Consider the following 23,884-nt stretch of genomic DNA (forward strand, 5'->3'; position numbering starts at 1 on the left):
TGATCCTGATTAATGGATCACCTAAAGGTTACCTCTTAATAGATAAAAAACTCTTAACTAACCAACCCAAAAAAGGGCTGGCAATAAATAGGTTCCAAAATAGAGTCATCTGAAGTGAATGTTTGATGGCTCCAAGTTGAAGTAGCTTACCACTTCCATTTTCGGATTCAAGCCACCCGTCATAATCTGTCACGACACACTCTACGACACCGGATAGTGCCAGTGCGTTGGACAGATTTAAATGGCTACCGTAATGAACGTGCATCCCTGGTGCTGGAGTGCACCGACCCGGCCAAAGCACGTAAAACAGTACGCCACAATATGCAACAGTGCCTAACTAGGAACTCAACTCGTCGCTTTTACTGGTAGTCTTTTTTTTTCGAATCACCCCAAGGAACCCCTAAGCGTGTGAACCAATTTGCTGTGCGCTCATTAACATAAACGCTACCCCAACCTGAGATGCTCTCGAGGTCGTGAATAGCCCGATTAGGAGTGTGTGTGTGTGTGTGTGTGTGTGTGTGGTGGGTACATTGGCGCTGGAATAAGAATTGGATACACCTCAGTGCCTCGCAGAAAACGGGTGCCGCATGAAGTGACCATACTGTGCAGTCGCTTTTTTCAATCCCTTAATGTACACGGTGGAGATGCAGTTTTGTCGCACACACCCACCAGGGCGAATTGGAAATAAGGTACCCAATTTAAGGCTCCCAATGGAACACCGAAGCTCTCAGACGCTAAGGATTTGCTGCCGATGGTGGGCGACTATAAACAAATATTGGACTCGTTAAAATACGACCCGGAATTGGCGCCTTGCGCCAGATTCGGATGGTTGTGCGGTAGATCCGGACCCCGAAAGGGAGTTGCACTTCTGCAGTCAAGGTTTATCTTTTCCTATGCCTTAATTTGACACACTCGAAGGTCCGCCATCCCACTCAATAACGATCAATTTGTATCGACCGAGCCCTTGGGAACAGATGGGGTTTTGGAAAGCGACCTTAATGATCAACAAAACGTTTCGAGTGTTTGAGGGTGAATGAGAGAGAAAGAGCGCTCTAGTGACTTGATGGGTTATTAAAGATTTTAGGGGCATTCGCCCTTGCACAAGGATGGGTCGGTTGGGTTGCGGTTTAAGAGGTTTTCACTTTAGCGTCATTGTGTGGCGGACGGTTGAGCAGCTCGAGTGACATAAACCAATATTGACAGCCATTATTCAACCGATAAAGCACGCGGCTGCATTTAAATGCCAGCTACGATGTCGAGATGTGTCGAAGATTGATATAGATTTGGGGGGTGCTATATAAGCTATTTAGAGCAAGAGGTCCCGCCCAATAAAACCAAAACGATCATGATACCTTCTAAAACTATCAGGTACAATATCACTACAATCTTCATGTTAATTTTTACTAGATATAGAACTAGTTTAAGCGAGATCTCCATGGTCATGGACAAGCTCTATACTTCCTTCAAAGCACTTAAGTGAACCCCAACGCAGACGAACATTTCAAAAAAAGAGATAATTTTATTTGGCCTTTTCATCAACTTTGTCCATCTTGATTACTTCTCTTCAGCTAAAACGCACAACTATCCCGGACATCCACCAAACGAAGCATTACTGACAATTCTTACGTGAATCCTACATAGAAAAAAAACGTCATTAAAATTGCACCGCTCACCGAAATGTCCTCCCGAAGCATTTGCCTTACCGATCACCATCGGGCTAGAATCGCCGCCCGGTTGCCGGTTGAATTTAACGCTAAAATTTATGAGCCTCGTCTGTCTGATTCAATTATTCGCCGGGTGAAACGGAATCAATGTTGAGCGTGTCTACGGTGCGTCCTGTTGAATCAACCATTTTGCATGTTGATTTTCCACAGCTTTCGTCTGGTGCCGAAAGACGCTAGGCACTGGATGAAAACTGCCAGCAGGCCAGTCAGCGTGCGCGAGTGTATCGGTCGGCTAGCTTAAGCCGACACCGAGCGCAGCCCTGTGCACGTTTGCGATGAAGATCGCGATCGTCAAGATGATCGACTTGGCCGCGCCTAGAATCGGTCGTGAGGGATGAGTTTTTGCACGTTGCAGTTTACAAGCCGCACCCACTCACGGGACGGCCGATGCTGATCCGTTCGATCATCGGCAGCGTCTCGACACCTGATGCACCCTAACAGCACCGGGCACGCTAGATGCGAGATGAATAGGAAACCGCGCGCGCGAATGATTGATGACTCGGAAGTTTGCCTCATCCGTTGGTTAATTTGTGTCTAATGATTTTGTCGCCGTACTCGCAGCCGCGGGACTCGCTGTGGCATGTGTCATCGGTTTTTTGTTTTGTTATTGCTTTAGAAATAACCATTTTTAGAATGTTGACTGTTGACTGAATTCAGTGACGCTTACTTAAGAGATTAAGAATCGGTTAGCGAACAAAAGGGGTCTTAAATGTAAGATCGTTTTTTTTTATTTGCCAGCAAAAAGAGGAATCACTTGAAAAAACAATCCCACTCGTGGGGAGATTTGAAAAATGATGAATATTCTTTTAAAACCGTTCGTTACGAAGTGTCATTCTTTCTAACGTCTACAGTAGTGGTCCTACGAATCCTAGCTAAACGATCGTTACTGCACGAGAAAATAAAACCACAAACGGAACCGATTCTTCCGTTCGCTCCTGTACTATGCTCACAGCAGCGCAGGTTCAACTGGGGTCACATCAAATGAAACCAGAAGACGGAATGATGTCTCGAGACGTGTGAGAGTAGCATTTAATTTTAGGTCAACCTAAATTTAGTCCACTTCCTGTCACGCTTCAAAACAGTAAGTAGGAGAAAAATAATAAATATAACCCAACACGTGTCCCACACCGCCATTTTGAAGGTGGAATTTTTGTTTTGAATCTTACCGGGCGAAACTGATCGCTAATAACGATTGTTTTTATTTTCCAATCAGTCGGCATGATGTGCAAGCCATGACGATTTGAGCATCGGTATTGAATATCACCAAAAGCAGCTGGTACCACGCTTTGCTCGTAGTATTCGTGCATTTTTATCGCACTATAATTCAACACCGAATCACAAGAACTGTAACGGTTGTGACCAGAAAGAAGAGAATTTCTCTTCATTAGTAGATTTAAAAATTGAGAAATGTTTTGGTGGAACGGAAATTTAACGCCTGTTCTTATGTGTGTGATGAAAAATGTACATTTAATTGATTACTGTTTCGATGGTCCTTTGGGAACTGCTTTTACGACTGACCGTAATATCGTTTTGTAGCCCCATCGAAATGTGTTTCGGTAAAGGAAAAATCACGATTTAAATTTAACTACCACAAAAAAAAAACTCGCCGTGTTGCCGCGTGTCCTCGGGTCGCGTGCACAAAACGCACACGCTGTATGAAAAATCCGTTCCATTAATTTCAATCCATCACGGTTCAGATACACTTTGAAACATTCACCCAGCCAAAAGGTTCCGCGCGCTCGTGAAAGTGAAAATCATCTTCATCCATCTTCTCCACCCGTTGTAGGTGATCGTACGGCGAAGCATTTCGGCGCATGCAATGATAATAAAAGCCGAGTAGCCGCCGTCTAGGTACCGGGATCCTCGATCGTTGTGACGAAACATACGTGGTTCGCATCGTGGCTCACCTGAACGAAACGGTTAACCAGCGAGCAAGGAAAGAAGTTGCTCAAGAAGTCACGCAGTACGCGTAGGAGTTAGGTCTCATCGTGCGACCCAAAAAAAGACCCGAAACGAGTATCTATTTTCTTGAGACATCTCGTCCGCGTCTTCACCCTCCTTCGCTTACCATCATCCACCGGTGGAAGGACTAAATGATCTGTCACAAATCACACCGTAATGAATGTGACCGTCTGACGATGACGGTGAGCCGAGTTGCACAAAATATATATTATAAGATGGTGGCCATTTGAGCATTTTGTCGGTACAGGAGCAGTCAGGCTGGGCAGGTTTTGATCAGCAGGGAACACACACTAATTGAGTTCCTCGCACCCCGTGTGTTGGGGACTGCCGGGTACCCAGGCAATAATGGCAAAAAGCATCAACTACGGTAGCCCAGTCTGCACGGAAGCAACGAGTGTGGCTTTCGTCCGCAAGGAACGTGATACTGTTACTAATTAAGCCATTTGTTGCCATTTTATAAATATCACGACAAACGTGGCATCGTCCACTATCAAAGTTTGTGTCGTTTCTTTAGCCCTAGTAGTGTGCCGTAGTTAAGGGAAGCGATAGGCACACAACTTATGTAGCTGCCCTTCTGCCTGCGAGTGCATCCGATGGACGGCACCATAAAGCACGATGGCAACATGCATATTTGCACCTGTTCGCTTTCCGACTGACTACACCCAAATAGAACCCTTTCGAGCATTTCAACTTAACGGGTCGTTGAGAGGGGTAGCATGGTTCCCTCGAAAAAAAAAAAAGTCTCCTTCAGATAAACCCATAAATATCTCCATAGGCCGGTCACGCATAATACTTAAACATGGCTGTTGTTTTTTGTCGCTTTCAATTCACCATTTTCACTTGCTGTTGCTCCCGAACCCCAATGGGACAAAACAGGCACATAATGCAAGGGCGACCTTCACCGAGGCGTAACCGAGTGTTAACATTGACTTCTTTCTTTTTTATTAGAGGATTTCTTGGGAAATATGAAAATTTTATGTACTCCACTTGTTCGCATTTAATTAATGCAAAACTTGTTATTGCAATATTAATCCGCATAGGGGTATGAAGTAAAAGAGAGAAGATTTTTTAAAGAATCAAGCAATTCCTCACATTTTTGCTACAAAAGAAGTTCGACCTGGTGTCGAACTACACCGAACCCTTTGTCCGTACCAAGGAACTACCATACGTCTTCGTGGTTTTGAATAAGTTTGGTAGACTATTCTACGGCCGGCAAGACAAAGCTTTAGACAAAGACACTTTAGGACAAGGTGAGGATATCATATTAGTGAGAAGTATTCTTGGGACATTAATCCCTTAATTCTATATCCAATTCAAGGACAAAAGTCCTTGTCACTAAATCAAAACAATATTTACATTATTCATGTCTTTCTGGGCCTTGATATTAGGTGCTTCTCCGCACTGGCTACTCACTTTTTAGATTAAGTCTCCTGATAAGATTATGAAATCCAGGGATGTTTTGGCTCGAATCTAATAAATCTTTGGTTTTACTCGTCAAGTATTGGTCACGAGGTCCGAACCTCTGCTCTATTGTACGTTAAACTCGAAGTATTTGTAATCTGTGATGTGGTAGAACTTCATTTACTCCAACTCATATATCGATTCTGCCCATAGAAAGTATTACACAAAAAAGCGAAGGAAATTTTGAAGGATCACTAGGACACAGCATCATGGAATGGAGTTCTTAAAAAATATTCTGGATTTTATTGCTTACGTAGGTTAGAGTCTCTGTTGGAATCAACTAGGAAAATAGAACAGGTGATATGAAGTGTCCTTTAGCAGCTCTAGATAATTGTAACGATAATTTATCTTATTTTAATCTCTAGCTGCATGATGCATAAAAAACTTTTCAGTAGTTAGTCTTCGATCCTTGTAGCAAATGATTTGAATGGATTACAAAATCAAGCACTCGACTGCTTCCTTGTTAAATTAACGCCAAAATTAATTGCTCATGTATATTAATATTGGTATGCTGAACAGAAAGTGGAAAAAGGATTGAAAAATTAAGAGCAAATCGTTCAAGAAAAATTATACAAGCTATTTGAAACTTCAAGCGGTATTAATATCAGTTTTTAGTATGACAAGTTCGTCATCATATCCCGCTTGATTAAATATTCAACAAGAAAACAACAAAGTAACATGATGTACAAAAATAAACCAATTATACAAACCTCAATTAAAGTGCCTTTACGTTACCTGCAACCATACCTAAGCCTTTGCTTTGAACTTCCATTGGCTTATGCTTTTAACATTTCAAAACCAACCCAATTACGCCCTATATGCCACACGAACCACAATGACCGGGACACATCTAATATTCCAAGCTTGATCGATGGGATCAACCGTATAGTTGATCCAAACTAGAGTACTAAATCTCGTCCCGCACCCAGACCACAGCCAAATTGATCGTAGCTGTGGCGCTCGGGTGTCGGGTGATTCGTCGTTCGGTTGATGAATTATCTCACTGCCACAACCCTTTCATCTTTCGGGAGATGTATGTTTGGAATAGCGTTTTCAAAATAATGTGCATCCTGTCAGCAGTTAGTGATGATTTACGCCCGGTCTTAAATGCAATCGGTGATGGAGCAATGACACTAGTGTTTCTTGTTTGATGTGGATAGAGCATTCTAGGAAGTGACCATAAGACAAATTTTGCCAAGAATACATTCTAAGTGGATGAATATGTTGGGGGAAAAACGATGTTTCGCAACCTTCTGGTGCATGAGTGTTTTGGATTGCTTCAAATGAACACAATTGATAATTAGAGTAGACCCATTGATTCGAAGTCAGGAATCGTTCCCATGCGCCTCGGGTCATTTTGCTGCAGCTGCTGTTGCTGCAGAAAACCAGGATGCATTGTCATGTTGGGGACGGAGTGATCGAAGGCTAGTCTTCAACCACCGCTAATGATAGCTTCTCGAAACGATCGAAGACAAACGATGCCTCCCACAATAATCGGCCTCGTCTGTGTGGTTTTACGGCTGATCGATAGCGTTTGATCGATACGGCTTCTAACGCGTTTTGCTTCGTACAGTGCTGTGCTGCTTTGGGAGCAGCATTGAAAGAGTTGTGCACCGGTCGACAACTTCGACTCATTCTCGTGCTGTATGTTGCCCATGTGCCTCCGATTGATGATGGCTGGCAATGATGATGTTGCATCCCGCCGTCCCGTGTACTTCACCGAACATCGATCCGTGAAAGAAATCAATAATTGGTAGGAAAAAAGTCATGCTCTCGATCACTTTATCTCCATCAACACCGCCATCGTCAGTCGGGCCGGGCGTGTTTCGCACTGGTGCCGATTATTATTTCATACTGTTCCTTCCGACACGCGATTGATGGCGACGACGACGATTATGACGACTGGCGAAGGCGCTTCGCCGGTCGCAATCTTGCCCAGTTACCCGATGCGTCATCCACTTCCACACTCGAAGTCACCTTGCGTAACGCTATTAATAATTCCACTTCTAAGCATCACATTTGGCATGCCTGGGACGCACTACGATGGACGGAACACCTACACACAGCGGTCTGAGTGGGACCGCTTTAACGCGAATGCCGAGCGGAAACGCCCACCCACCGGGATGGCGAGCTGGTGTGCACAACTACCATACCGAACCATGCGGATAAATAATATGTTGGGAAGGCTCAGCTCAACCTGCGCACATATGCTAGGGGGTGATCGATTTCTTTTATGCTAATTTCGGTGCACCGCTTGGTGACATGGTTAGGAATGTGTGTGTCAGCAAAGTAGGAGGAAGGTCCATGAAGAGGCTGATTTTGTTTGGGTGACACAGATTTGTTGCAATACGTACGCCGGCACCCGGGTTGACATCACATTAAGAATGTCCCCAGACAACGCCGAAATGATGCAAAGCAAGCATTATCATAACAAACATAATAATTTGTGTCTGTAAACAAATCGAAACACTTTTATGGGACGCTGCGTGTAACGCATGTTTTGCGTCTGGAAACATTGATTGAACATGGATGACCCATAAAGAGCGTGTCCTAAATTTGTAACATCAATCAGCTGCATTACACATTTTACACATTAGATGTCATAATCCTGCCGGAAGTTGCAGTAAAATGTATTTCATTAATGATTTAAGAATGATTCAAAACATTCAAAAATCAAGACTAAATTGTGGTAGTTTGTAGTACTGTTTATACTAACTTTAACTCTCTCTGACTCTCTGAACAACTGACGCAAGGTGTGATATTACTAATTATTAGAACTCTAACACACATGTATTAAGGAATGATGTTCAAGTACAGCAAAGAATTCATGGATATCTTAAATTTCTTCACATTGCTATTCGCAGTTCGATATCTCAAACCAATGCTTATTTTACGAAAATAAGGTCTACAATTCATTGGGTAAACATGCAACGCTACATCAGCAACCAAATTTCTTTGTTACTTCAAAGCATTCATTTCGAAAGCTTCTACTTCAGCCTCTCTAGTACACTGCTGTCAACATTAACCAAAAAGAAAATCCTTATAGAAATAAGGATTAAGTTATAGAAATAAAAATCATGATTTTCCAGCTCTTAGGAAGGAAATTTTCCACAAAGTTGTGCAACTGCTCAATACAAAACAATCGTTCAAATATTAATAACTGCATATTTGGCATTTTTATCTACGTTTGTACAAGAGTTTCTAATTGAACCGTTGTACGTTGTGTACTAAAACAAACGTACCACGTGCTCATTTGAATAAGTGACAGCTGTCAAACAGTGAGTGATCGTTAGCGTGAACGCGCCAAATTTCGAGTAATACATTCGTTATTGTCAGCGTACTACTTTTAGCAGTGCAGCATTGCGTAGTAATTTGAAGAATTTCAATTTAAAAGCAAATTGGTTTGACAAACAGTAAAGAATGTGTGCCCTACATTGCTACCGAAAGTAAAAAGTGTGAAAATGGGAAAACGCAACTCATCACCAATCGTAATGATGCTCAAGTGAAAATTGGGAATGTGTGTACGCCTGTTGAAATTAATTAATCAATTCTGGTTGGCGTTTTGGTTGGTTGTTGTTAGTCGAGTGGCAGCACAGTGTTGGTGTACGCACATTTCCTTGAATCCTTTAGCGTCTCGGATACCGCTAAAGTTAGTGGGCAGAGCGCTCTACGAACTCCAACAATGCGCTCCATTATGTGCGCACAGCATACCACCGACCGCGTACGAAAACTCACTGGGCGGCAATGTTTGAAGATTTGATTTCACAGTTGGTGCTCGTGTTTGTTTTGCGTTGGCAGCGTTACGAATGCAGCAACGTGTGTGCTTCTTGGTAGCTTTCTGCTTGCGTCGTCGCTTGCAGAGATCCATGAAAGATTCGATCGTCGCCGATCTGCTGATGTGCTTTGGGCCTTTTAAAAAATGCATGCACACCAGATTTAGAGTACTGACATGCGTGGCTATTTCAAGCCGCTTCATACGCACCTGCTGCTGCAACGGCTGGAGACTTTGGTTAAATCAATATTTAGCTCAGATAATGAAGCGGCCGATTGAGGTGTTCGCATTCACGCAGTGGACAGAAATGGACAAATTTTTGAACGCCCATAGACCACCATTTACCGTCACTTTCGAGGGCACATACACACATTGTGCAAGCGCTCACCGTAGATTACTACCGAAAACAATGGCAAACAATAGCTGCGGTTTAAATTTGACCGTTGAGCCGTCCAAATATGGTGACGGTAATGTTTGCGCTTCCTTGGCCTCAGACGGGTATTGCCTTGAGGTAGGTTTGTTATGAATTTTTGGGCAAAGATTAGGCAGGTGTCTGAAGTGTTTCAAAAGTTTAGGTGTTACATATCTCACTAAAAAAATCTTTCTCCCGCCTTTTAGAGCAAGTGAAGGATTAATACATTTGAACTCGAGCAAGCATTCAGTGCCTCTATAGAAGGGTAGTCCATAAGAAGAAGGAACATTCAATAGACTGTGACAAAAATACACTTAACCGTGCATGCCCAAGCAGCCTCATCTCTAAATGGCCAAAGTACACATACACACAGACACACCTTCCGTGAATAGTTGGGAGGCCATCAGAAATCGCTAACCGGTGACATCAGACGCATGGCGACGCATGATTAGTTACTTTGTTTTTAAGCCTTCGCAGGCTCCAGAGAACAGCTTGAATGGATTATTATAAGTATTGTGATACCTATATTTCAAATAGAAATGCCAAAACTTCTCTAGAAAATGAATGTGTTATTTTATGTGGATTTTTGCGTGTCCTTACATCCTTCTGTCGAAGAAATTTGTGCACTTTGAAAGTGGTATGGATCGATATTACACATGTTCTTTTGAACAATTAGATCATATCACGCGAGAACCTGGAAGCTGCTGTTGAGTACTTGAGCATTATATTTCGAATGTGTACTCAAACTAAATATTTTTGTTGAATGCTTCGTGAAATGAAGTGAATTTTTATTTTGAAAATTTGTAGTGGAAATGTATAATTTACTGTAACATGAAAAACCGCTGTACTAAACTAAATTTTGAATTTTATCCAACACACAAACCGACAGCAAATTGATTCGAGCAGTTACAACATTTTCGAGCTGCGTTTTCTACTCGAGCAAATTCTTTTCTCGCAATGTAAATTGTTCATAATGAAAATGAAAAGGATCAAAACTCGATAGAAATGTATTTCCTTTAGCTTTTTTCTCATTGCAAGGTTTTTCCCCCAATTGTTGGCTTCAGAAAGAAATTTAAACCGAAATAAAATTTCTGCTCGAATCTCGTAAATCGCTGTCAAATGCTCGATGTGAACCTTTTGTCCACGGCTTAATTGTTTGTTTGCTTTGAAATTAATCCAACACGCATTCATTTGTGATTGCGATGGCCACACAAGAGCAGCTAGAACTATCCGGGCTTATAAAATCGGTTCACCAACGTCTGCGTGATTCAGCGAAACAGCAAGATCCGGAAGCAGTGTGGAAGGAACATGTGCGTGATGAAGATTTGTTGAAAAGCTACGCAGAAGCAATGCACAAGTTGGCCACCTGCTACTGGGACCGCACGATGGAGGTGAGCTGCAAACGATCCAACAGCCGTATTGAATGGGTTGTTGCCTCGTGTCGAAGTTACTTCCACGGTGCCACACCACTACTTTACTTGTTCCGAGAGAAGGATGATAAAGTTATGCAGGCAATCGATGCCGGCTACCGGCACGAACATCGCCCGTACACAATTGATCGAATAAAGCTGCTGGATGTTGGTAGCTGCTATGATCCGTTTGCGTGCTTTCCGGACTTTGATGTAACGGCAATCGATATTGCACCAGCACGTCCATCGGTGTGGCATTGTGATTTTCTAGAGGTGGAAGTAAACCAACACCTTACGACACCATTCACTTCAGAGGAACATCTTTCAATCACAGCTTTCCCGGGCGATCATTACGATGCGATTGTTTTTAGCCTGCTGCTTGAGTATCTCCCCTCATCGGATCAACGATTACGATGTTGCCAGAAAGCGTACGATTTGCTTAAACCGGAAGGTATCCTGCTTGTCATAACGCCGGACAGTAGACACCAGGGAGCGAATGCAAAGTTGATGAAAAATTGGCGCTACACGCTAGGATTGATGGGATTTTCGAGGATCAAAATCGAAAAACTGGAACATGTAACGTGCATGGTATTTCGGAAGTGCATTTTTCCAGCAGTGGGGAAACGATGGTGTGATATACATCGGGAAGCGTACATGCAACCAGTGTTGAATATTCCTCAAGATTTTAATGAATCGAAGATAGACGAGAATAACGACTGTGTGATGGAGGTCTCTCGTACGGAGGAGGACGATGGAGCAATAAGGGAAGCATTTGCGGGATTGCCGTTTGTAGAAAGTTGAAACGATTAATAAACTGTGGAAACTTGAAACTAAACTGTTTGTAATTCGTAAAGAAAAAAATGTGTTGGCAAAGTCTATCGTAAACCGGGAGAGATGTGCGTATATTTTTATTTTTTAATCTCTTTGGTTATGATGAAATAAATTAGAAACAAAATATAAATAGTTCTATCCAATAATTTTATTGAAAAAAAAATAACGGTCTTAAATTATTTTTGAAATTAGTTGTCAACAATCTGTCACCACTAATGACCGGCTGGTGCTACCATGGTGCCGTGTTGTAGTTGTTTATTAGTAGAAATCGAGCGATATTTTAGCGTAAGAAAATCACAAAAATTTACTGCAACTCTTGAGCGAACGTGACCCGGAATGTTACGAATTGCTTTCGGAAGCGGCCAGCGCCCCGCAGCGTATACAATACTCGGTGTACGTGCACAGTGAATGTGGCTTCTGGTTGCGGAAAGTTTGCATGGGCAAGCAACAAAGCATCGTACTCCCGGGGGGAACGGGATGTGTTCGTAGTTTGTTAAACTGGTTAAAACAATACTCCCCGCACTGAGGATTCGTGTTTTATGTGAGCGGTGCACGAAACTGCAAATACTGTTTTTGGAATACTCTCGTCATCGATATTAAGCGCAACGTCTGAATCTTCATCCGGTCGTATCTGCAGCAAAACAACAAGTTGCTGATGAGAAGATGCTTGTTTAGAGCATAGGAACATAGGTGTGAACGAGAAAGTGAACCAAAAGCGGGTCAGCTGCAAGAGCGAAAGGTGTGCGGAAAGCGAGAAACAAACAAAAACACCACACCAAACCGTCTTTTCGCAAGGGAAAGTGTTTTTCTTTCGGCGAACGTGAACGGATCTTTTTTTTTTCCTAAGCTGCCGTTGCCAAATTGAAAATCAACAGCCGCAGCTGGAAACCATCATAAAAACAATCCAGCGGTCCAACATTCCGATCAACAACGTTACATACGCCCCAGGCCACGATGTCGTCACTTTCGGCCAGTGCTGAAAATTTATCCAGTGATCAGGTAATGTATAGTGGATGCAGTTTTTGCCTTGCTCTACTTGAAGGCAAGATGCTCTTAATTGAAAGACAAACCGCTAGTCTGTTTTTCATTTGTCTCTTCTAATCTCTCTTTTACCCCCTGCCGTTGGTCTTACTAAAAAGCGGTGAATCATAATTGGTACTGGTGTTATGGGGTGACCAATGAGGGAGACGTTGAACAGTGGCAGGAGAAGCACACAGATGAATCGCTGCGTTTGTGCGTCGAGGGCGCCAAGATCAATTAAGCTTGTGCACATCTTATCTCATCGTTCGTATTTTCTTTCCCTGCCTGTTCTTTCCCCAGAACAACGATGGTTCTTCGATGTGCCTCGAGTTGGCGCTGGAAGGAGAACGGCTTTGCAAATCGGGCGATTGCCGGGCGGGTGTGGCCTTCTTCCAGGCCGCTATCCAGGCCGGTACGGACGATCTGCGTACGCTCAGTGCCATCTACAGTCAGCTGGGGAATGCATACTTTTACCTCGGCGATTACACGAAAGCCATGCAATACCACAAGCACGACCTCACGCTAGCACGGTCGATGAACGATCGATTGGGCGAGGCGAAATCATCCGGCAACTTGGGCAACACGCTGAAGGTAATGGGCCGTTTCGATGAGGCGGCCATCTTCTGCCAGCGCCACCTGGCCATCGCCCGTGTCCTTGAGGATCGACTTTCGGAGGGGCGCGCACTGTACAATCTCGGCAATGTGTATCACGCCAAGGGTAAGCAGCTGGGCCAGAAAGATCCGGGTGAATTTTCGTCCGAGGTGCAGGATTCGCTGCTCAAGGCGGTCGACTTTTATCAGCAAAATTTACGGTTGATGCGCGAGCTGGGGGATCGTGGCGCACAGGGACGTGCGTGCGGTAATCTCGGCAATACGTACTATCTGCTCGGACAGTTTGAGACGGCCATCGAGCATCATCAGGAGCGGTTAAGAATAGCGCGCGAGTTTGGTGATAAGGCGGCGGAACGGCGCGCAAACAGTAATCTGGGCAATTCTCACATCTTTCTCGGTCACTTCGAGCAGGCAGCTAATCATTACAAGTAAGAAGAATGTTACGTTCTGTAACGAAATTTTTAAATCCTTTCAGTAATCAGACAAGAAGAGTGGGTAAATAGATTTAAATCACTCACTCTTTTCGGTTTACACTCAGCGAGCAAAATCTGTCTTCTCACTATAGTGAGTTTGTTCCTAGGGCGAGTATGATCCGAAAAGCGTCGACATAAGTCAGCCCAAGTGAAAACAATCAGAAAATTCCAGGAGCAAAATGTCATATCTCACTTTAGTGAGAAATAAGATTTTGCTCCCAGCGAAGAGTGAGTAACAAAAAAGAATGCCAAAAACTCTTTGAGCTGATTTGAATCCATAGTTTCACGTGCAGGATTAAACTCACCCACTCACTCTTACTCAGTGCGCTCATCTCTACCTACATCATATGATCAAATTATTTCCCATCTTTAGGCGCACCTTATCATTAGCGATCGAGCTGGGTGAGCGAGCGGTCGAAGCGCAAGCGTGCTACAGCCTTGGCAATACGTACACACTGTTGCGCGATTTCCCCACGGCGATCGACTATCATCAGCGGCATCTGGCTATTGCGCAGGAGCTGGGTGATCGCATCGGGGAGGCACGTGCCTGCTGGAGCCTTGGAAATGCTCACACATCGATCGGAAACCACGAGAAAGCGCTACATTACGCCAATTCGCACTACCTGCTGGCGAAGGAGTTGGGCGATATGGTAGGCGAAAATACGGCCAGCATGAACATATCCGATCTGCGCCGTATGCTAGGTCTTCCGGAGCTGTACAATGCGGACAGTGCAGCGAGCGATGCGGTTGCCCATACTGCTGTCAGCCATATGAAGGGATCATCAGAGGGAGCTGAAAATGACACAGGACCGTTGCACCACGGCCAGCAATCGATGATGCATGGTCAAACACAGGCAGCAGCGAAGGTAGCGTCCCTAGCGGCAAGCAAACAGCATCGCTTACGTCGGCAGAGCATGGAGCAGCTAGACCTAATTAAGGTATGCTTTACGATGTTTGATCGAAAACTCGCGTAAACATTGGGGTAACGGGTGCGAGATTGTTATCGCCTAATGCCCTGGTCGGTTGGTCTATCCAAATGCAAAAACAGCCAGTGGCAGCTATAATCAAGGGCAAACAATGATAATCGATGGGAACATGTTGGATGCGTAACGACCGGTGTTGGGTAGTAGGATCATGGGAATGGGACAATGATAGGGGGAGCTGGGTCAACCCTTTAGCAACAGCAGCGGGTTTATTGTACGGATTGAGGCATCAGTTCACTCCGGGAATATGGTGCAAGTGAATGTTGTTTTATCACTCGTGTCACATGTTAGTGTGCTGAGACAGCAGGAAAAATCGTAATGCGGTCTTATCGGACCCGGTGAGATAAGACTGTTTTACCCCAAATTTTCTCCAACTTTCACCCGAGGGATGGAGATCATAAAAAAAAAACAATGGAGTTGTTTGTGCAATCTATACTGGGATCGAGTGACTAATGAAGTGTGGTTCTTCTGGTGTTTTTTTGTCGTTGTAGCTAACGCCGGATGGCAAAAAGCTGGCACAGCATAATAACGTGCAGGAAAATCAAACCGCCAATGCGCAGGTCCCACCGTCCCAACCGTCGAAGGTGAAAAAAAGCGAAAACAGCTTCAAGAACAACGACGAGGATTTCTTCGATTTATTAACACGATCGCAGAGCAAGCGTATGGATGATCAGCGCTGCACGCTGAAGGTACGTATGGTGGGCATTCTAATCGTTGCATTCTATGTCTTAACCGTTTTAACCTTTTTTTGAATGTAGCTAACGCATGCAGAAAGTGTTGATTCGGCACGGAAACCTCTGACGCAACATAACAGCAACAACCCACCGGCGGGCAAAGAGAACAGGTTGTTATTTTAATCTTTTACTAGGTCTGACTGTCCTTCCGTCTAACCGTCTTATCTCTTCCTTTTTTCAGGAACGTACTTCTGGAAATGATTGCACATTTTCAATCAGAACGAATGGATGAACAACGAGCACTGTTGCCGGGCTTGAAGCGAATATCGCTCGACAATGCCAACAATATTAGCCGTCCCACAAACAACAACGAGTCGTCGTCGACACCCGGGTCGACCACACCGAAAGATACGGTTACTCTCGGTACACCGCCGGACGATGCATTCCTGGATATGTTGATGAGATGTCAGGTAAGGTTTCCCTTTTTCTGATCTTTCCACCGAGGTTTTTGATACGTTTTTCTAGATATTTTTGCCATTTTTCCAACGCATGGATTAAAAAAAGCGACCATATTTCGATATGTTTCGATTTTTCCATATTTTTCGATACGCGTACGCTGCCACTTGATGGTCGGAACTTTATCTCTTAGTTTCACAGTAGCTAGAATGAGCACAGTAAAAGTTCTTTGCGCAAAAGTTTGTTCTTACCGTCTGCTCATTACGGTCCGGAAAAAAAGTCGGCTGTTATGTCGCATTTTCTGTCGGCCGGATCCGTCCGGGCAAATATCTATCAGAATCTGACCTTTCTGGAGAAGGGAAAGTTTATAGAGTGAGAGCCTGGATCTGTTCATGTTCATGTTCACAATCAATGAAAAGGACGTCACATCCTGTTTTTAATTTTTTCACCAGGGATGGCATTGACCAATGTGAGCATTAAATAGTACCACAAAGATGGCGAGTTCGTGTTTTTTATCTGCTCGAAGCCAGCGCTGGCAAAAGGAGCCTAAATGTGCCGTCCGATCACAATTTTCTAGATTAATTTTAAGTAGAGAATCCATTTAAATAATTGCATGGTCAAAGTCAAGGATGAATTTAAGAAATAGGCGACCTTTGACAGCATAAAGCGATAATTTATATTGCAAATATATTTTTTTATTATGTTTCTATTACTTGTTCCATTCCTTGCTAAGCATATTTTTATTTTTTTAATATCATCATTCATATTCTTTTCACAAGATTTAAAAAATGCTAAAAATCATTATACGAAATCGAATCGTTCGTCCATCTTCTCTGATTGGTCTGTTTGTTGAAGACCTAAAAATATTGTTTACAACCCGTTAAAAATTGTAGAATGAATTTTGAAAAAGCATCAGGAATAGACTGAACAATTGTGGAAACCGCTAATGTATGTAACATGTCCATCTAATTCCCAGGGTTCACGGATTGAGGAGCAACGGTCCGAGCTGCCAACGCCAAATATAACGCTCGACGCGGAAGCGAGCGATGTGCCGGTCGTCGCACCGGCGAAATCAACCTCGAACAGTGGTGCAACCGTGCCGGATGAGGATTTCTTTTCGCTTATCATGCGCCTCCAGGGTGGCCGCATGGAAGATCAACGTGCCACCGTACCGCTGAACAACAATCCGAATCGTGGTGGATCGGCACCAGGCAACCAGCCGCCAACCCAACACAATCATTCCGATAGCAGCAACAGTCATAATGGTGGCAGTGCCATTAACAATAACGGTGGTTCGAACAGTGCCACCAACAGTAGCAACGTCGCGAACGGGAATGCTCAAAGCGGCAGCAACAACGGCAGTACCGGTGGAAGTAGCAGCGTTGGGAAAAGTTTAAAATGATTTTACTCATTCGATCGTTAGTGCTTGTTAATAGTGGGCGCTAGGCGATCGCAACTTTGCGTTTTTAGAGAGGAAAAAGGAGGATTTTGTTATTTTAATTATTTAAACAAACAGGTCAATCAGATTGGTTTCGTTTCGGGTAGTGGATTTTCATCGCAGGTACACTTCAATTGTAAACTCTATTTTTATTGTGAAAACAGTTTTAACCGTAATGTCCCCCCACGATTTCATATCATTCAATATCAAGGCTTTGTGCAACCATTTCAGGGTGTGGACGATTGACTAAATTTTAATGAATCGATTTATTTGTACGATGATAGTGCGGGATAAATATTTCTTATTTTAACATTCATAACAAGCATCCTGTGGGGCTTAATGGCGAGTTAGAAAGACATTATTTTGGTGTGATTAGAAATATGAGATCAGCAATGCGTATTTGACTTGAATTGATATAAGCATGCACTTTTTTATGCCTTGTCCCGTCCAGTCCACCTGCAAGCAGTTTTTAAATTGTTTCTGCAAATGAACGACTTATATGAATTGATTTTGTGGCAAAATTCTACTGTATTTTAGATCTTGTATTTAGTATTGTATTAAAGCATTCAAGGCAATCATTTTTCCCCCAGGTAGCTCCTTTTTTTGGGCAAGTGTTTTTAAGGGGAATATTTTTTAATACTGTTGCTCTACTTTAAAAGGGTTTTCTTTTCCACCCCAAGTAAGATTTGTCTTAAGAATAAAGCTGTGCGAGCTGTGAAGTAGATTGAGAGTTTTAGGAACAAAAACTTAATCAAATGATAAAGGGACTTTAACGTGTGAATTTTTTTTTTCGTGGAGAGATATTTAAGCATTTTAAGACAGGTAATCGTTCTTTTGTGTAGTGTCATGTGAAAGGTTTAAATATGTATTTTAAAAATGAAATGGAATAATTAATTTTTAAATTTACTAACTGCACCATCTCGGTCTTACCCCTCTTCTTTTCTATTGTAGTTATCGTGCACTGGTCTATCATTGTCTTGTTAGAATGCTACTTCCCGATATACATATAATGTTTAAGTGAGCAGTAGAGCAAAACCGTATGCCATTGGTAGAGAATAAGAGTTAGCAGGAAGCGAGTTCCACCCATTTTTAATTTGGTTGGAAAGTTATTTTCAGTTCGTTTGTGGAATTTGTATTACAAAGCTTCTACAGCTTAACGGAAGCGAAAAACAAAAATGAACATTAACGAGAATGAAAAGTAAAATCCCCGTTAGATGTGGCTTACCGTATACGTGGCTAACAATGCTAACAATTCTTCCAATTCCCACTTCCTATTGAAGTACACGATGCAACTGCTAGACATTCGCACAGACCCGACCGAGCAAAAAGGGACCCAAAACCGCCCGCCAGTGGAAGCTATGAAAGCACCCCGTATAATTGCTACCTCCGCTTTCCGATTGGGCTAGAAATTAAATGATATATTATCATTCCGCTATATTCGACTAAGTAAGAAACCGCGGAGGATCCATTTGACGATCCAGCCAGACACTAGGTGAATAGAAACGTACTTCCTTCCAACGAAACGAAAACAAAAAACTAATATGTGTGAACCTCTCTACCTGGTAGGAAGTGGAGAGAGTGGACACTAATTACTAAATCAGGTATTAAACATCTCTCTAATAGCGAAACACATTTGGAAATCTAAACGTCCCGCCTAATGACTCCATGAGCAGCATTATCTGTTGATATATACGAAATTTATACATATTACATACCATTTCTATAGAACATACAAACAATCACACACTACCGATCCATTGCGCACTCCTGCATGGGGGGGCCGTTATCCGGCTTCACAATCAACCCACTAAAGGCACTAGTGTGCGCGCCAAATGCGAACCCATCTAAAATATCAATTTGTACGATGTACAATTATCGGCCTTTAGACGCCATATTTAATGATTCCGTAAGGACGAACTAGGTCGAAATGGTTTGGTGCTTTTGGGTGGCGAGAAAGCCAAACGAACGTTCATATCATTCGTCTTTGGATAGGTTTCGATTTTGTGTGCTCGGCTGTTAATTTATGACTGCTCCATAATGCTAATGTAATGGATGTTTTGCTTCTTAAACAGTTCAAGTTTGTTTATACACCTCTTGATAGACAGTCTATTTGATGCAAAGATAAGACCGTCAAACTATAGAAAAATCGATTGATTGATTCCATCTTACAAGCTGGCTTCTTTTAATGTTGAGGATTATAGTAAACAACAATAAAATAATTCGATAGTACTGCAAACAATGCGAACACACGCGGCAGAGACAAAACAAACCACCATGATAACTAAGCTATACTCGAATAACAATATATTCAACTAAACGTAAACGAATCTACACGAGATACCAATCAAGAGAGCCCTATTTCTATAATGGACGACATTATCACGAGCTGCTAATGAAATAATGATAATAAAGTATCTACAATTTTCCAAATCCCATTACCCCTTTGTGTTGAAATAGTTTATTAAGAAATCTTTTCGTTCTATGGAGCCCCTAGGACGATGCACTAATGCAAAGCTTCTTTCTGAGCGCGGTCTCGGTTTCGCCATCATTTGTGTAGTACGACTAACGCCGTTTTCTGACCGGTGAGGTCCCTGGTGGCGGCCACCTCCGCGCATAACTTAATCCGTCACTTTCAACGCCTCGTGCCGGTGGGAGATAGACCGAATAAATATCACAATTAGCTAGTAGCTCATGCTGCTTCGAAAGCGAGTTTGTTGGTGTCCTCTGAAAGAAGAGTATAAGGACACGCGCCTCTTATCTCAACTGATGCTTGCCTTCCCAGGTGAGCTCTTTCACGCAGTGGCAAATCAATCCTCTTGGAGGTCTCAGTATGGACGTTGGAGGACCATAAGGCATCGAATTAGCAGAGTACGAGTCGGATCCCTAGACTCACAGCAATCCTATCCACATTCGATGTACAAACCATTAAATATTACTCTGATGAAGTAAGACGGGCACAGAACCAAGGACAGAAGTACCACAACAGTAAGAGGTACAAAGAAATAAATTATTGTGTCAGCGATATCGATCACTCAGGTATATGATATCAGTCCTGCGTAGGCATCGCGTGGTCTCTGCGTTTCAGATTTGGGCAATGGTGGATATATCTTCAGAAAGGTGGTCTTCGGAAGATTTTTCGGGTACGAAGCTTATAGGACACTTAGGACGGTAATGGCTTGTAAGTTAGTACAGTTCAGACGTTTTTTTTTGTAAGTTATAATGGCAATGAATTTATTACAAAAATGGCGCAATTATTTTTTGGGGTATTATTTAAACATAATAAAAAATAATACTATTCAAGTGATATGTAATTATTGCAACTAACCAAGTCATTAGGAGGATTTTAATAATTATTACTTAAATTAAGCTGAGGTGTTACCGTCGTTCGCATAACCAAACTGTTGTCCATTCCATACCAAACAACTGAAGCAACCGAAAACCGAAGTGTTTGAAAAGTAAATATTTATTTAAATTATGAATTTATCATCACGCGCCTACAAACACTGGTGCGCATAAATCTCACCAGCTATTGGAATTATGTGCCTGATTTATGCTTCAATTACTTTTCCAATCGGGTCGCTTAAAGCAAACAATAAAATTAAAACTTCACTCGCCCTGTAGCCTTTCGTGAATCGCATCTTTCACTTACGACCCTTTTGTGGTGGACCGTGGTACTGCAAGCATAAGGTGTCCGCAAGATGAATGCAGAACGCCGCAAGGCAGATCGGGTTCGATCGTCGATCGGGTGAAGGGCAAGCGATGCATGCCGGTTCCGATGCAGTGCCTGATGCATCCCGCAGGCATTGATTCATTCGCTTATCACCTCGCCTGTGGATGGGTGTGTAGTTGCAAAAAAAAGCATTCCCGCTAAAACCAAACAAGAATCGATACGTCACCTCCCCCCGGAGGAGGACGACGGCGCTTGCACTTTTTTTCTTCACACGGGCGCGAGAAAGCGAGCAACCCGAATGGATAAAACAATTTACACGTATTCGAGTGGTAATATCAATATATTATGCTAAAAACACCTCACTCGTGCCTCCCACAAAGGTGCGATTGGCGACCAACGTTGCGGGATTCGATTGTTGCGGTCCATGCAGTTGTCCACCGAGGGTGGGAGCCATCCCGGTGGCGGGATTGAGGTTTGGTAAAATAAATAATAACATCGAAATGAACCGTTTCGCATACCGACCTTGTTTCTCTTTCGATTCGATGGGGATATTGCCGTTTTGCTTGCACAGATCGATCAGAAGGAAGCGTTGGGAAGGGGAGTCGAGGGCGGTTTTTCAATATTTGCAAAGCGAACGCTCTGAGCGTTGGGGAATCTGTCCGACGGATTATTTATCCATTTCAATTTTGTGCGCATAACCGATCGTAGTGCTTCGTCGTGACCGATCAATGTATGGGACTGTGGGGTAAATCGTATGTGTTTGATGGACATAAGTAATACTATAAAGCTGTTTTATTTTATATATTTACATGTATTGTAAATTTTTAAACTGGTATTTGCATTAATAAGAAGAAAATAGCTTTTTTATCAACATTTTTCTATTTTAAATTTTTTCCCTTTTTATTCCTATAGAATGACCTGGTCGTATATTCTCTGTTTTGAAATATTTAAGGTTTTAAAGGATATTGGTTTAATTTAATTTTATGGTAATATTATTTTGTGATATTTAATTAACAATGTTAACAATAAGCACTACGTTAGGTGATATCAGTTATTCAATTATGAATTTCAAATATCCAGATATTCACGATTTTTGAGCCTGAGTCTTACGATCCACACAGCTATTTTATCTCTTTTATACCATGCCTTTTGTGTACGGCTAATATTTAAAGCGAAATCCATCGATTTGAAGATGCTATGGCCTTAACAGTCGAGGAACTGCGAACAGGATTATTATTTTTACTATGAGTTATTGCCATGACCAAGAAAATTGGAAGAAGACGATGATCTGCTCTCTTTGGGAAAAACTTCGAATAGTAGATAGATCCCAGCCACACTATAATCACCCTATAAAACCCTATAAATCATTATTTTTTAACTGTCAAAAGAAGCAGAGTCTGGCAAGGAAATTCTTCGTCGTAAAGCTTGGATCTACGGGTCAGAGCTTTTATCTAAACGATGAAGAATATTATGGACATGGAGGACATTGTTATTCAAGTCTTCCATGTGACAATCTCTGAAAAAGAGCGGTTCTTGACACTTATGAAAATAGTTTTTTCAATGTCTACTTGTTGCCTATAACAAAAAGTCCTAACATGCTCAAAAATGTCAGAAAACCTGATTCGAATAACTTTATCCAATTGTTCGGAGTTCAGGAAAGAGTACTGTGTTTGACGACCATGGACTAAACTGAAGTAAATAATGTGAATAAAAATGTAAATAAATATTTTTACTGCAGACATGACTCGGTATGGGATAGCACTGTTATTGAATTGCTTCTTAATATTTTAGGAATCCTTTAACAACTTAGAAATTAATTTAGTTTACTTTGGGAATTAATTTAGAAATCACCTTAATTTTGTAGAAAATTACATATTAAGTCATGTATACTAAGGACCAGTTAGTGCATGAATTATCTCAGTTTTTAAGGTGACAAGATTTTTCAAATTTTTATTTTCCATAAACCTGACTATGATAGCTTTCAGCATGGCACTATGGGACTAGAGGTGAAGGTGTTAAAGTTAAAGAATTGTATGATAAATCTTTACAAGCTTGTATTGTAAAAGATGAATATTGAGTAGAGTTGTTGGAATATTTCTTGTCCTGTTTGAAGTAATTTCCTAGCTCACAATCAACTCTAGGGGGAGCCAGCACAATCACATCACCAAGCATAAGTGTATCAGAGCGCTCTACCCCAGGCAATCGCACTTCATTCACACATTTCTACAAGCCATATTTTGAATGAAGCGGTGGAAAAACAAATTTAAACAGGCACACAAGCATACCAAATGTACCATCAAGCATGGTGAGAATCGATCGAGTGCAGAAGGCAGCTCACGAGGCAATCATAAATTTCCATCCTCAAATAGGATTTCCAATTCACCGCAGGGAAGACCAGCCAGCCAGCCAGCTAGGGTGATATTGTGGCAGATATGCAAATGCATGGTGCATGGTGAAGGGCACCGGACTGAGTGTGTGAAATTTATTAGCGAACGGGCAACATGCGCTTTCTCGCGCTTCCAAACCACCCGGTTTGTTGCACCTGACCTGATGCTGCAGGTTACATGCGAGATAAATTTATGATCTGTTATCGATAAATAACACCTCAATTTTCAATAAACTAGCTAACAAATTGTCTCGCTGATGAATGTTTGCCAACATTGGCTCGATCTGCACCGGTGGTTCGATCGTCGGTTTGTTGTGAGCTTCGTTCAATTACTTCAATGACAGATGACCTTCTCGGGCTCAGGGAACCGCTAGTACGACATCACTCTAGGATTGGGGCAGCCTGTCTAGGCTGTGGGAAAGAACCCGAGCGAGGCTTCTTGGTCATCTTCGCGATCGGATGTGCTCCAACAGCACGACAGACGCCATGTTCCGATGGCTTTCCGTTCTAACGCCACGCCGCGTTATGTTGCATCGTCATGCTGTGTGCTGTTTCATTGTCTTAATTTGTAGAATTACGCCTTCGGGCACCACCTTCTTTT

At 42.5% G+C, this 23,884-nt stretch overlaps 3 protein-coding genes across 3 annotated transcripts in view; all 3 read left to right on the plus strand.

The window, feature by feature from the left end:
- Window positions 1-17,213, plus strand: part of LOC126564164 (G-protein-signaling modulator 2) — a 432,630-nt gene extending 415,417 nt beyond the window's left edge. Inside the window, exons 2-8 of the mRNA XM_050221119.1 lie at window positions 12,480-12,570; window positions 12,892-13,631; window positions 14,050-14,614; window positions 15,151-15,348; window positions 15,418-15,503; window positions 15,575-15,803; window positions 16,766-17,213. Coding sequence (XP_050077076.1) covers window positions 12,526-12,570; window positions 12,892-13,631; window positions 14,050-14,614; window positions 15,151-15,348; window positions 15,418-15,503; window positions 15,575-15,803; window positions 16,766-17,191 — 2,289 coding nt within the window. The 5' untranslated portion in view covers window positions 12,480-12,525 and the 3' untranslated portion in view covers window positions 17,192-17,213. The remainder of the gene's footprint in view (window positions 1-12,479; window positions 12,571-12,891; window positions 13,632-14,049; window positions 14,615-15,150; window positions 15,349-15,417; window positions 15,504-15,574; window positions 15,804-16,765) is intronic.
- The window catches only part of LOC126564902 (cyclin-Y-like protein 1), a 326,841-nt gene that overhangs the window by 77,430 nt on the left and 225,527 nt on the right, over window positions 1-23,884 (plus strand). The window lies entirely within an intron of this gene.
- On the plus strand, window positions 10,517-11,541 carry LOC126565004 (S-adenosylmethionine sensor upstream of mTORC1). Its single transcript, XM_050222140.1, has one exon. It carries the CDS (start codon window positions 10,534-10,536, stop codon window positions 11,539-11,541), a length of 1,008 nt encoding a protein of 335 aa, XP_050078097.1. The 5' UTR covers window positions 10,517-10,533.

The sequence above is a fragment of the Anopheles maculipalpis genome, chromosome 3RL, assembly GCF_943734695.1.
Source record: "Anopheles maculipalpis chromosome 3RL, idAnoMacuDA_375_x, whole genome shotgun sequence".
In the NCBI taxonomy this organism is placed as follows: Eukaryota; Metazoa; Arthropoda; class Insecta; order Diptera; family Culicidae; genus Anopheles; species Anopheles maculipalpis.

Bases quoted from the DNA above. Each gene is read 5' to 3' on its own strand.
- LOC126565004 (XM_050222140.1), top strand. From the start codon at position 10,534: ATGGCCACACAAGAGCAGCTAGAACTATCCGGGCTTATAAAATCGGTT.